The following is a 14,144-nucleotide window of genomic DNA, read 5'->3' as shown; positions in this document are numbered from 1 at the left end:
ATTTATCTACTTGCACTTTGATGTGCTTTCGAACTGCTAGGTTGGCAGGAGCTAGGACCGAGCAACGGGAGCTCATCCCATCGCGGGGATTCGAACCGCCGATCATCTGATCGGCAAGCCCTAGGCTAAAAAAGCATCACATGTCTCCCTTTGCCTTGTAACAGAGAGAGAATTAGGCTTAGGGAAAAGCTTATGGGAGGCAGTCAATGTGACACGATGGAGACTGGTAAAGGTAAAGGGACCCCTGACCATTAGGTCCAGTCGTGACCGACTCTGGGGTTGCGGCACTCATCTCGCTTTATTGGCCGAGGAAGCCGGTGTACAGCTTCTGGGCCATGTGGCCAGCATGACTAAGATGCTTCTGGAGAACCAGAGCAGCGCACGGAAATGCCGTTTACCTTCCCGCTGGAGCGGTACCTATTTATCTACTTGCACTTTGAGGTGCTTTCGAACTGCTAGGTTGGCAGGAGCAGGGACCGAGCAACAGGAGCTCATCCTGTCGCGGGGATTCGAACTGCCGACCTTCTGATCGGCAAGTCCTAGGCTCTGTGGTTTAACCCACAGCGCCACCCATCAGCGCAAGCATTAGCTGAACCCAGTCCATAGTCTTTCAAGTGTTTTGTTGAGGTTGTTAATGATACCAAGGAGAAGAAAATGATGATTCAGTTCTCTTTTCCTAAAGAATCGCTGTTGCCATGTCTACAGAGAATTGAATATTTGCTGCTATAATTTACAAGTAGAGAGTACTTATCATTAAGGACCCTTTAAAAAAGAAAGTGTCTCCCCCCCCCCGGCCCGCCCCCAACATGCTCTTCCCTTAATATCCCTCTCGTGCTTGTTGATTTTCTTCTGCAAATGGACCTTGCACTGGCATTCTGTGTTTGCATTACAGTGATGAAAAGGTTGTCTGAATAATTAGAAGTCTTAACATTAAGCATTTATTCAGTAAATTGCTTGGTTACAAAAATAACTACACTTTAACTTGTAGCTGAGCAATTGTTCTTTTATTTCTGGCCTTGCTATCACTAGAACTTAGCAGTGTCGCTTCACGAATTCATTTGTATTTTTATTTCCTTTAGAACGACCAGGTTCTCCAGGGCTTTTCAGTGGACAAAGGAGAATTTACTTGTCCTCTGTGCAGGCAGTTTGCTAACAGCGTTCTTCCATGTTATCCTGGCAACAATGTGGAGAGGAGCCTTTGGCAATGTCACAGTAACAAGACTATGCAAGATCTCATAAAGGAAGTGGAAGATCTTCAAGAGCAGCTGGGAACTTTCCCAGTAAGCATCAGTGTAAGGCAGAAAGATCCTTGTTAATTTGTCTCCATCTTTCAACATTCTTTTCATTCTTTCTTTCTCTCTCCTTCTCCAAACTCATTTGCATTTTATAGAATTTTAAAGCTGAATATCCTCTCCCATCTCTCTGTTAAGCACTTAAGAGCTTAAATAACGTTAACATTTTAACAGTTAAGCTCTGTTACATCACCTTTAAAATGGGAGATGATTATGTGAGCATTTTGCTCCCGCATTTCAGTCTATGTATTTATTGGTCGTTAAAAGTCATTCTTTCCAGCTTCTCATCTTATACAGAACTGAATTGTATTACATGGAACTCATAATTTCTTTATGATACAAAGCATCAATCACTTGTAACTAGAAACCATTTGAAGTGTGTCAATCAAGAGTGCAGATTAGGGTTAGGGTACTTTTTCTTGAGACGTATTAGTGTTTTAAAATTCTGTGTTCAAATTGACTTATTCCAATGTATGCCTAGTTGAATATGTTTATTATAAAATGCATATGGTGTCTTTGAGGGCAAATTCCTTCAAGGCGGTTTACAATAAAACATAGAAATAATTGTAGGATTTTAAGAGTGCTTCATCCATTTCCATAACTGTTTAGATTTAGTTTCATTCTGTAGAATTCGGTATTTCCGCTGTTGATGTATGACTGTTACGTAATTCGTAAAAGTAATTCTTAACTTTCCAAGGGTGGTTTAAATCTGTAATCACCTCTTACTGTATCTAAGTGAAGTCAGACATCTTTCTTTTTTACAGTCAGAAACCAATTTAAGTAAAGAAATGGAGTCTGTGATGAAGGATATCAAAAGTACTACCCAGAAGAAATATACTGACTATAGCAAATCTCCTGGATCACCAGACAATGACTTTCTTTTCATGTATTCTGTTGCCAGGTGGGTAAGACATCTGTTTTACAGTCCCTTCCTGTTTGTCAACTACTTGTTACCTCTTTGGTTAAATAAACTGCATGCTTTCTATTTTTCCTGTATCGTGGCAAAGCTCCCTTGACTAACTGAGTTTTGAAGAGGACTCTGGCAGTGTCATGCATAGAGAGCCACTTCTGGCCTGCCCAGGAGGTGGGGTTGCGGGCTTCACGCCCACCCCCACATGAGCGGGGGCTGGTTTCAGCCCCCGCGAGAGCAGGGGAATCCCAGCCGCATCTCCCCCCCCCCCAGCCAGCCAATCGGCTGGCTGGGGGGGCATGGCCTGCCCTATTTAGGGCCGGTGCAGAGGGGGCTCGCCCTCTTTTCGCAGGCTAGCCCCCACGTTTGTTTCCCGCATATCAGCTGTTCCTGTTTGTCCGAGATCTTATCTGCGTTGCCTGGAGCGTTCCTGCCTTGCTTCTTTGTTGCCTTTGTTCTTAGCGGCAGGGCACCTCATGGAATATGCTGTATTCTCTTCAATGCTCAAATACACATACGTTCCACTTTTCCTTGGAGTGAAAACGGGGTGCCATCCTGTGTTTTGGGGGCTTAGTGTTTGATTGCAGCTTCTATGTTGCAAAAAGGGGCTGGACGTCTGTGCATGGAGTGCAGTCCATGTACATTGAAGCAAGTGGTTTTTACAGCTCTCAATCCTGCTTTATTACCTACAGCCACAAGTGTTGCTTGCAGATTCTATTTCATTCGTCTCTTTTCCTTCTAATTCTTACCTTTTCTGCATTAACATTAAAAACTTTGACTATGGGGTCATGCATGAACATGTGCACACATAAACATGATAATGTAATTTGGATAGTTGGATGTTTGGATTTTTAATGTAAGGCAGCGGAGAGTGCTTAACTACTTTAGACCTGTAACTTTCAATTTATTGCTTAAGGTAATACAAGCGCTTCTTACAAGATATTTTGTACTTAGCTCTAGGGCAGGAGTCGGGAACCTTTTTTGGTTCCTTGGGCAAGATCCTTATCAGGAATGACCTTGCAGGACAAATTTGAAACTTAAAAGGAGCAGGGAAAGGTCTGGAATCTCTGTTTATCAGCCTATGCAGAAATAAACCCTGTCGTCCTGCCCTTCAGCTGTGACATCATCCATGGGCATAGTTTGGGGAAAACAGCCAAGTAGACCACATTGACTCCCCTGGCTGCCTGTATTTATCTTCAAGTTCCCCATCCTTGTTGTAGGAACAGAGAGCAGTTCTGGTAATAAGGGCAGTGGAAGAAATCCCTGAGCCCAAGCCCAAATGGGTATATTTGTATTTCTCTATGTAACATATGGGACATGGGTGGCTCTGTGGGTTAAACCACAGAGCCTAGGACTTGCTGATCAGAAGGTTGGCGGTTCGAATCCCCGCGACGGGGTGAGCTCCCATTGCTCGGTCCCTGCTCCTGCCAACCTAGCAGTTCGAAAGCATGTCAAAGTGCAAGTAGATAAATAGGTACCGCTCCAGCAGGAAGGTAAACGGCATTTCCGTGCATTGCTCTGGTTCGCCAGAAGCGGCTTAGTCATGCTGGCCACATGACCCGGAAGCTGAACGCCGGCTCCCTCGGCCAATAAAGCGAGATGAGCGCCGCAACCCCAGAGTTGGTCACGACTGCACCTAATGGTCAGGGGTCCCTTTACTTTTACCTTTATGTAACATATAGACCAGAGAAAATAAGACTGCAGTTTTTGTAGAGTTAAGATGAGAGCTGTTTTGTCAGCTGTTCCTCACTCATCAGCAGGAATACTTGAAACTTAAATTGCTGACTCCAGAAAATATGTATTTCTAATACTTCCTAATTAACACACTGAGAAAAACTTTTTAAAAAAGAATTCCCATTGATAAGACATTTGAGCACATTCAGAAGCCTTCATTGCAGAAAGCTGAAAGCATGAGATCAGCCTTCTTGACTGCGGTCTTCCTTATTCCCTTCCCCCATCTTCAAAGTGTTAAAAATGTGGGAAGGAGAGTAGCTGACAGATAAGAGTGCTGATTATGGTGGAAAGGTTTCCCCCAGATTGTCATTTCATTTATAACTCAGTCTGTTTTCTGTAAAACCATGCAAGCAACTAGTTCACCCTGTAAGCCAACCTACTGATTACCACTAGTATTCCAATTCCTTGCTTTGTTACAGAGATACAGTGGTGCCTCGCAAGACGAAATTAATCCGTTCAGCGAGTCTCTTCGTCTAGCGGTTTTTTCGTCTTGCGAAGCAAGCCCATTGATGGCTTAGCAGATTAGCACTATTAGCGGTGCTTATCGGCTTATCGGATAAGCAGATAAGCGGTTTAGCGGCTTAGAAAAGGGGGGGGGACCCGCAGGAACTCGCAAGACATTTTCGTCTTGCGAAGCAAGCCCATAGGAAATTCGTTTTGCGAAGCACCTCCAAAACGGAAAACCCTTTCGTCTAGCGGGTTTTCCGTCTTGCGAGGCATTCGTCTTGCGGGGCACCACTGTACTACCGCTTCCAGATTTCTTCTGGTGCCCCCACCATCCAGGCTGTTGCCTACCTCTTCCTCCCCCCATAATAAGCTTTTTCTAGTTTGTCTGTTTTGAATTAAGTTGCTATTGTACACATGTACTCATTCACCTTTGATAATTTAATCATTCGTCTACAAGCTTCTCTTGACCTAGTGTTCCCCCTACCCCACCAGTACACATCACCAGCTGCTTTACAAGTCAGTGGAGGTGCCCCAAGGCATCTTCCACCCTCTATCTCATTTTTTATTAGCATAATACATCAAAATTATTGGTGCATATGGGTCTTTCAACAGAAGTTTGTGCAGCATTTTCTTGAACCTCCAGAAATCCAGTGAAGCTATAAAGAACAGTGATTCCTCCCCACCGCCCCCAAGATTGATGAATGGTTTATACCCTGACCTTTATAAAAAATATTAGGAACGGAATGTGGTTGGAAAACGCATACTGCAGTCCTCAAACTTCTTGGCTCTTAGTCATAAGTGGGCATTTTTCTTAAGCAGAGAATTTCAGGACTATGGCTTTTATCAGTGGACTTTAGAGGTCATTAAAGGTCATACGGTGAAACCCTTTGCAGAGAAGAAAAAATCACTGTACAGAACCAGTCGTAATCAATGTTCGTGGAGAATAAGATCTAGCTGAAGTAGCTTTGAAAAGAGCATTTTTAATTTGCTTCCTAAGTTGATAACTTAAAAGTAAGAAAAAAGGTAAAGGACCCCTGACAGTTAAATCCAGTTGCGAACAACTCTGGGGTTGCAACGCTCATCTCGCTTTAGTGGACGAGGGAGCCGACGTTTGTCCACACGCAGTTTTTCCAGGTCATGTGGCCAGCATGACTAAGCCACTTCTGGTGAAACCAGAGCCAGCGCACAGAAATGCCACTTACCTCCCCACCGGAGCGGTACCTATTTATCTACTTGCACTTGACATGCTTTCGAACTGCTAGGTTGGCAGGAGCAGGGACCGAGCAACAGGAGCTCACCCCGTTGCAGGGATTCGAACTGCCAACCTTCCGATCAGCAAGCTCAGTGGTTTAGACCACAGCGCCACCCGCATCCCTAACTTAAAAGCATGTTGATTTTTTTTAAAAAAAACTGCGTAGGTTTGTGCCAGGGACTAGTGGGGATGTCTCCCTTGAACCATTTTTCTCATATCATATCACATGCAGGTTTTGATTCTCCCGTCATTATAGGACCAGCTTCAGGTTTTTGTTGGGACAAGAAAGCTAATTTTGGGCCTGAGCCCTTTTACTCCTATAGCAGGAGCCTAGTGGCCAGAAGTCCATGAATGAGCCAGTATCTGAAACTATGGTTTGGATCTGACTTGTTCTTACTAAACAGAGTTTAAACAAACCAAGTTCTCTGTATTTGACTTAACCACTGCTGAGACCCTAAAATTAGGGAAATCAGTTTAAAAGTGGAAGCAGTTGCTTCTGTTTGCTACCTAGTAGCAGTAAACCGGGGAAAAAGAAAGGAGGATACAATTCTGAGACTCACTGTGGCTTGTTCACAAAACCACAAATTTTTAGTAGTAAATATTAGAAAACATGTGAACTAAACAGTTAAGCTTACAGTTATTGTTATATGCTGTTGTGAGTTTTCTGCCTACTCTGGTCATTCAGATACATATCAAAGAACATCTTCCTCCAACTCTCAAACACCTTTTTTGGGAAAATTTTGTGTGATTCAAAATAGAGATAATCAACATCATTTCATTAAAAAAAAAGCCTGCTAAGTGTGGGTAGTTTTAAAAGAATTAGTCTTCACATAACATTGATTATGGCCCTTTGAATTTGACCATGTGTTTCTCATTAAAAACATATTTTAAGTTTATTTATATAATTGTCATTCCATAAGTTTTTCAGCAGCATTTTAAGAAATGTAACATTAAGAAAAAGGAGGTTTGATTCCCTCTGGTCCCCAAGTGTTTCTCAAGGAGGGCATGACATGAATGCTTGACAGGAATCCAGTTATGTAATTGCTGGTAGAGGGTACAATAAAAGCTGGTTACTAAGAGAACCCCTTTGTGCTGTGTTCTCTGCATGTGAATGGATCACTGCAGGGGAAACAATGTGTTTGAGGGAAATATTTGCCCTGCACTCATGTGGGATCACTTTTAGGCAGGGGTAGGCAACCTAAGGCCCGGGGGGCGGATGCGACCCAATTACCTTCTCAATCTGGCCCGCGGGCAGTCTGGGAATCAGCTAGTTTTTACATGAGTAGAATGTGTCCTTTTATTTAAAATGCATTTCTGGGTCATTTGTGGGGCAAAGGAATTCGTTCATCCTCCCCCCCCCCCAAAAAAAATAGTCTGGCCCACCACATGGTCTGAAGGACGGTGGACCAGCCCACTGATGAAAAAGGTTGCTTTTAGGCATTTGATGGTTCAGATGAAAGTCATGCTTAAATCAGAGAGAGATAAAAAATTCAGACAGGCTTTTGTGAGGTCTGAATATTCTGTCAGGGGAAAACTGTCCAGTAAAGCTCTGGAGCCATATGGAGGAGAATGTTTGGAAGCACATCCAAAATGCATTTATTTGCATTAGACTAAGTCAGGGGCATCTAACTTTCAAGAGTCTGCGATCTACTCACAGTATTAAAAAACTGGCAGTGATCTACCCATTGTCAGAGCTCTCTCTCTCTCTCTCTCTCTCTCTCTCTCTCTCACTCTCACTCTCACTCTCACTGTGAGAGTGACATCTCACAGCAGAGGACTTGTGTCCTTGCTGCAATGAAGACTAAACCCTTTGGAAGTGAGTGACTTTCAACTGCTGTAGAACGAGACACGCAATTTCAGTGGCCACCTCCTACATATCTGTGGAAGGCATTTTTGCCACATCAAGTGTGTCTTGTTCATTTAGAGCAATTCTTGAAGTTGTCTTGGGTATTAGTGTCTGTTTTTACACTGGACATGCATGTTTTGCTGAGAAGCAAAGGTGAGAAACCTTTGACATCTGACAAAATGGACTGCTTAAAAGATTTCCAATAACCGTTAAGCAAATATTTTCCGTACAGAAAGTGCAGGCGATTTTACTCGAGGCAGTAAATTAGAAAAATGAAAAAGGTGTGCAAATAAACACTTGTCTCATTAATATTCCACAGTGAATTAACCTGTGATCTGTGTTTCCTGTTCTGTCCACTAATATGAAATTCGTGTCCCAGCTTCTTTGCTGGTAGCTTTTTAGAAGTTCAGCAAGCGCTGCAAATCGCCCGAAGAGTGGAAAATTCCCTTGTCACGTGGATGGCCTTATCAGCAGCAACCAGATGGAGCTCAGAGCCCAAACATTATCAATGTTAAATTGCTTTTTCCTGGCGTAGGGAGGATTAAAGCGTTCCTTCAAAAATTGGTGACATAAGCCACTGCAAACTTAGGGATATTAATATTTTGAAACGTTACTATTTTAGTAATGTTCTAATATATTTTAACAAACATTCTATAAAGAAAGTCATCTTCTGACTGATGCAGCTGGAATCTTTGCAAAATATTTTGCTTTGAATGAAATACTTCCAGCTTCCCTGCATTCTTCTGATTAGCTGTACTCAGTGTAATGCCGCAGTTTAGTGGCTAACACAGCACACCTAAGGGGGTCTGTTAAAGTGACAAAACCTCTTCCCTCTCTCCTCCCTCTTACTCCTTCTCACTGTGGGAAGGAAATCACAATTGATTGAGCTGTTGGCTAGAAATTTAAAGCACTGAGAGAAATCGGGTTTCTGCTCAGCTTCCTGAATAGCTCTGGAAAATCTAGGCAGCTTAAAATCAGGTGGCTCTGGAGAGACTTTGTCAAATACTGTCCTGGCCATATTTCGTGGGGAGGGTTCTGTGCGTATTTGAGGCTGAGACTTCTCCTAGTAATGCAATAGCTGGTGACTGGCGTCACAAATATATATTTACAGAAATACGTTTGCAGTAGTCCCACCCATACTCCGTGGTAAGCTACTTTTGAAAGTTGCATAAAGGACAATATTTGCATAGTTATTGTTTCATTATGCACTGGGGTTTATAGGTCGAGAGACTCTCTTTCTACCAAATCTTCTGGTTGCAAAACAATAAAAGGGGAGTGGGGGAATAGAATAGATGCACCAGCCTTAGATGCACCAGTGAAGGGAAACGTACAGGGGCAGTTTCATTTCTTAAAAACCTCTAGATAATTTACATATAACCTACTGTATTCTTTTTATTCAGGACCAACCTGGAACTTGAACTGGTTCACCGGGGAGGAAATCTGTGTCTAGGAGGTGCAAGCACAGCTGGGAAGAGATCGTGTTTACGTATGTATAAAGTTGTCTCAGTTTGATTTAGATTGATTTAAATATTCATTTTTTATTTATTAAATTTGTATGCCGCCCTTCATCCAAAGATCGCAGGGCGGTTCACAATGTAAACATACAAAATGAGAACACAAAATACGTAGTAAAACAAACCGATAACCCCCCTCCCAAATTTAAAAAGCCATAAGAGTGTTAATCAGCTGAATGCCTGGTTGGAGAGAAATGTTTTCGCCTGGTGTCTAAATATATGTAATGAAGGCGCCAGGTGAGTCTCTCTGGGGAGCGCATTCCATATTATGTTTTGGCTCTCGAATGTTTTGGCTCCCAAACACTGCAAGCCCAGAAGTGACTATTTTTGGAAGCCGAACGTCCAGCGGGGCTTCCGCGGCTTCCGATTGGCAGCGCGAGGTTCCTGCAGCCAATCAGAAGCCGAGCTTTGGTTTCCAAACGTTTTGGAAGTCAAACGGACTTCCAGAACAGATTCTGTTCAACTTCCAAGGTACAACCGTATTTGTGTTTGGTAGTACAACCTAGGGCTGTATAGATTGACCGTGTTTATGAAGTGGATAAGATCACATGTAAACCCAATGACCTCCCTTTCCGCCATCTCTACCTCTCAGCTCTACCTCTCCTTTAAATCAGAACCAGTGAAGGCGGTGAAGGTCCTGTGTGAGTGCCTGGAGGCGGTTGGAGGTTGGATGGCGGCTAACAGATTGAGGTTGAATCCTGACAAGACAGAAGTACTGTTTTTGGGGGACAGGAGGCGGGCAGGTGTGGGGGATTCCCTGGTCCTGAATGGGGTAACTGTGCCCCTGAAGGACCAGGTGCGCAGCCTGGGAGTCATTTTGGACTCACAGCTGTCCATGGAGGCGCAGGTTAACTCTGTGTCCAGGGCAGCTGTCTACCAGCTCCACCTGGTACGCAGGCTAAGACCCTACCTCCCCGCGGACTGTCTCGCCAGAGTGGTGCATGCTCTGGTTATCTCACGCTTGGACTACTGCAATGCGCTCTACGTGGGGCTACCTTTGAAGGTGACCCGGAAACTGCAATTAATCCAGAATGCGGCAGCTAGACTGGTGACTGGGAGTGGCCGCCGGGACCACATAACACCGGTTCTGAGAGATCTGCACTGGCTCCCAGTACGTTTCCGAGCACGATTCAAAGTGTTGGTGCTGACCTTTAAAGCCCTAAACGGCCTCGGTCCTGTATACCTGAAGGAGCGTCTCCACCCCCATCGTTCAGCCCGGACACTGAGATCCAGTGCCGAGGGCCTTCTGGCGGTTCCCTCATTGCGAGAAGTGAGGCTACAGGGAACCAGACAGAGGGCCTTCTCGGTAGTGGCGCCCGCCCTGTGGAACGCCCTCCCATCAGATGTCAAAGAGATAAAGAATTACCTGACATTCAGAAGACATCTTAAGGCAGCCCTGTTCAGGGAAGTTTTTAATATGTAATGCTGTACTGTTTTTAACACTGATTGGGAGCCGCCCAGAGTGGCTGGGGAAACTCAGCCAGATGGGCGGGGTATAAATAATAAATTATTATTATTATTATTATTATTATTATTATTATTATTATTATTATTATTTAGTAGGATGTACACCTTTCCACACTTTGTACTTGTACTGTACACCTATAGAGGCTATTAAATTACAAAAAGTGTGGGAGGTCCTTGGGTTGCTGAGAATTTCCAGAGGACTTTACATCATGCATTGTATGTGTGGGGCTTAGCAGCAGGCTTCCACCATCTGGGGAAGGGAGAAGGTAATAATAATAATAATAATAATAATAATAATAATAATAATAATAATAAAAAATTATTTATATCCTACCCTCCCCAGCTGAAGCCGGGCTCAGAGCGGCTAACAACAATAAAAGTAACACAGCATTCTAAAATCAATTCAGAATCAAATTAATGGCAACCATTGGGCTAGAGTTCTATGAGGATTACCAAAGGGGGGGGGGTCAGGCTGTGGCTTGGCCAAGGGCCTGGTAGAACAGCTCTGTCTTGCAGGCCCTGCAGAAAGATGTCAAGTCCCGCAGGGCCCTAGTCTCTTGTGACAGAGCGTTCCACCAGATCGGGGCCACAGCCAAAAAAGCCCTGGCTCTGGTTGAGGCCAGCCTAACCTCCCTGTGGCCCAATGCATCCTCTATTAACAGAAATATCCAACTAGGAGCTAGAAGTATCAACCAGTTTCAGCCAAAAAGCTGAGCCGTAAACAGGCTGCAAAGCAGGCCGCAGGGTTGAAAAGTTAGATGTTCCAGCTGGGTTAAAGCAAGAAAGGCTTTAACCCAAATTTGCTTTCTCCCTGTTTAGATTCAAATCTGTGATACACTTATTGTATTGAGTGGGATAAACCGTTTTGTTACACTCTCAACAACATGCTTCTGTTCAAGTATAGCCCAATGAAAATCCTTGCAGATCTTTACTCCCATAGATCTTTCAGCCATTTTCTTGAATTTTGCGTAATGAGGTCTCTCTCTCTCTCTCTCTCTCTCTCTCTCTCTCTCTCTCTCTCCCCCTCTCCCCCTTGTGATTGAGTACAGTGTTCTGCACGAGTCTTGTAACAATTGTAAAGTTTGTTGATTAGATATGGAATATGGTGTCCCAGGTGAGCTCTTACAGCTGCGAGTGTCAGTGAAGATGTGGGGGCAAATAGGTCAAGTGCTGTTTTAGAAGATTGCGCGGAGGGGGCAGATGTACACTGAGAAGTAAAATTAGGAATGATTAATGTAGCTGTTCATGCCGTTGGCTTAGACAGGGTGACAAGAACAGTGAACTAAATCTAGCTATTTAAATGGCTCCTTTTTAAGGCCTGGAACTTCAGGTGTGTTTTAGACATAGTACATAGCATGGTGGTAGTCTAATACTACATAATCTGCTGATCTTTATTGGTTTCAGGAAAGCCAAAAAGAGTGACTATTGTCAGCTGTTATAGGAAAGCTTGCAATTGCTTTTTGAATTTTGCAAGTCTTCAAGCACTTTCCTTTTGCAAGTCTTCAAGCACAATCTTTTGCCCAATGTGGGGCACAAACCCACGACTCTGAAATTAAGAGTCTCATTGTCTTCCAACAGAGCTGTTTATAAATTTTCTATTAGTTTTGGGTGATATCCAACATTTGTCATACTTGAAGCCTGTTGAATTCAATGGACATGAGTAACTGGTTTGCTCTGGGTATAACTTAGTTAGCTAGGATCCTTTATATTTGAAAACAAATATGAACTATAGTTCTCCCTTAGATACAAGATGTCCTTGGCTGGGTTTAAGTTTGCCCCAGTACTCAAAGGCCGGAATGCTGGTGTTTCAAAGAAAGTTATTGGCTGTTTCAGCTTCTGAAGCCTCAGCTTGTTTCTCCAGTGCTTAGTGTGGGCTTCTTTCCACTGAGCTATATAGTGCTAAACTATGCTTTAGCTTTATGTATGAATGCCGCCTCTGTGTCATGTGTGAATGCGCCATTAGGCTGGTGTCAGGGGTTCATTTATCCTTGAAAAGTTGTTTACATGTGATTTAGGCTTTACATACTTGGAACTTGGTGTGTAAGGGATCGGACTGTAAAAGAACCACAAATACAAAATTTGCAACCCAAGCTGTAATCCTAGGCTAGGCTTCCTCAACCTCAGCCCTCCAGATGTTTTGGGACTATAATCCCCATCATCCCTGACCACTGGTCCTGCTAGCTAGGAATCATGGGAGTTGTAGGTCGAAAACATCTGGAGGACCGAGGTTGAGGAAGCCTGTCCTAGGCATTCTTACTAGAGACTAAAGCCCAATTGCTCTTAGTCAGACGAACTTTTGAGAAAACATGCTTTGGACTGTACTGTCAAGCATTTCTGTTTATATATCTTGCTTTCCATTGACCCATGGTACAGCCCAGATCAAATTAAACCATAGTTTAAAATGAACTGTGGTTTAATATGAATGATCAGGGTGCTGGTGCTTGTTCTTGATATGCATCTTATGTTTTTTTCGTGGGGTGGGGAGGGTTGACTGTGGCAGTAGACTATTTTGGGGGTACTAACTGTCCTTTGGTCAATATCGGACTACCATCTGCACTGCTAAAGCATAGTGACTTTCTGCTCTGTAATGTGTATACAGTATATAATGCTGATATAAGTGAATGCTAAACACCATAACATTAGAGTAAGCAAAAAAATAAAAATGTTTGCAGAGTAGCAACAAACAGCTAGCCATCTCTGATTTGTGAAAACATAAATGGGTTTTTGGGGATAACTATGAACACTGTTAAAGGTCCAGTTCTGATCCTTTTTCTTTGCTGCTGTGTTTCCATTAGGGGGCAATGTTAGTCTTTTTGTTTCTGTCCAGTGATAGAACAGCAGAACTAAATTCTAATCTAGAGAATCATTTTTGTTTTGCAACAATTATAGAATATATAAATTTTCTCTAGAAGCAAGGTAACTGTGTCTTCTGTTTAGCTAGCTTTTATGGTTGTTAGTCTTAGAGGGAAACCTGAATAAAGCTAATTTAATACTGAAATGATCTTAGCGTGAGTAAGATTGCATTTGCTAGGCCCAGAGAAGCAATAATTCTTTCTTTTTTTATGCTGCCAGGGAACCAAAATGCACCTGTGCAAATTCTTCACTATCTAAAAGAGAAAAGCTACAATTTACAAGGATAACGTACAAGTAAAGGGATTTTTTTCAAAAGCAGCACTGGAATAAATAGAGATTGTACAGGAATGGCGCTGTTTGGTTGGCATCCACATTGTGAGGTGCCAGGATTTAATATCTCTCTGACTGAACAGTGCAATTCTATGCACATATATTCAGATGTAAGCCCCATTGAGTGCAATGGGAGCTGTTCCCACGTAAATGAATCTAGGACTGCTGTCTCCATGTTTAAATTGACAGTTATCTTTGGTGGAAGTAGCTCTACTTAACTAAGGTGAGAAAAGGCTTATTTGGACAACTTTGTTTTAGGTAGGAGTGGGAATGTCATCTGAAACCCTGGGGAGTCGAGCCATCAGTTTCACAGTACTGAGACAGAGGGACAGTGATCTGACATAGGCAGTTCCCTGTGTTCCTATGATTTGGTGTTACATACACAAGTCTCAGGTCTGACCTACTTCCTCACCTTCTACACACAATTTTTACTTTGCACCTGAATTTTCAGCAAACCAAAGCTTACCTTTCCATCCATACCAAGGAAACTATGGTTTGT

The 14,144-nt window shown here is 43.1% G+C and overlaps 1 protein-coding gene across 4 annotated transcripts in view; it reads left to right on the top strand.

Annotated features, from left to right (window-relative positions):
- The window catches only part of UBR3 (ubiquitin protein ligase E3 component n-recognin 3), a 93,565-nt gene that overhangs the window by 61,759 nt on the left and 17,662 nt on the right, over window positions 1-14,144 (top strand). For 2 of the 4 annotated variants that reach the window (XM_083703580.1, XM_083703578.1), the window contains 3 exons: window positions 1,080-1,280; window positions 2,057-2,193; window positions 8,882-8,967. In XM_083703580.1, coding sequence (XP_083559706.1) covers window positions 1,080-1,280; window positions 2,057-2,193; window positions 8,882-8,967 — 424 coding nt within the window. Of the gene's footprint in view, window positions 1-1,079; window positions 1,293-2,056; window positions 2,194-8,881; window positions 8,968-14,144 lie in introns of all 4 variants that reach the window. The other 2 variants (XM_083703579.1, XM_083703577.1) reach the window with 1 other exon arrangement.

The sequence above is a fragment of the Podarcis gaigeae genome, assembly GCF_964106915.1.
Source record: "Podarcis gaigeae genome assembly, chromosome: 1".
Lineage (NCBI taxonomy): Eukaryota > Metazoa > Chordata > Lepidosauria > Squamata > Lacertidae > Podarcis > Podarcis gaigeae.
The sequence above is the reverse complement of the archived record's forward strand: the minus strand, read 5'-3'. Positions and strand labels throughout refer to the sequence as shown.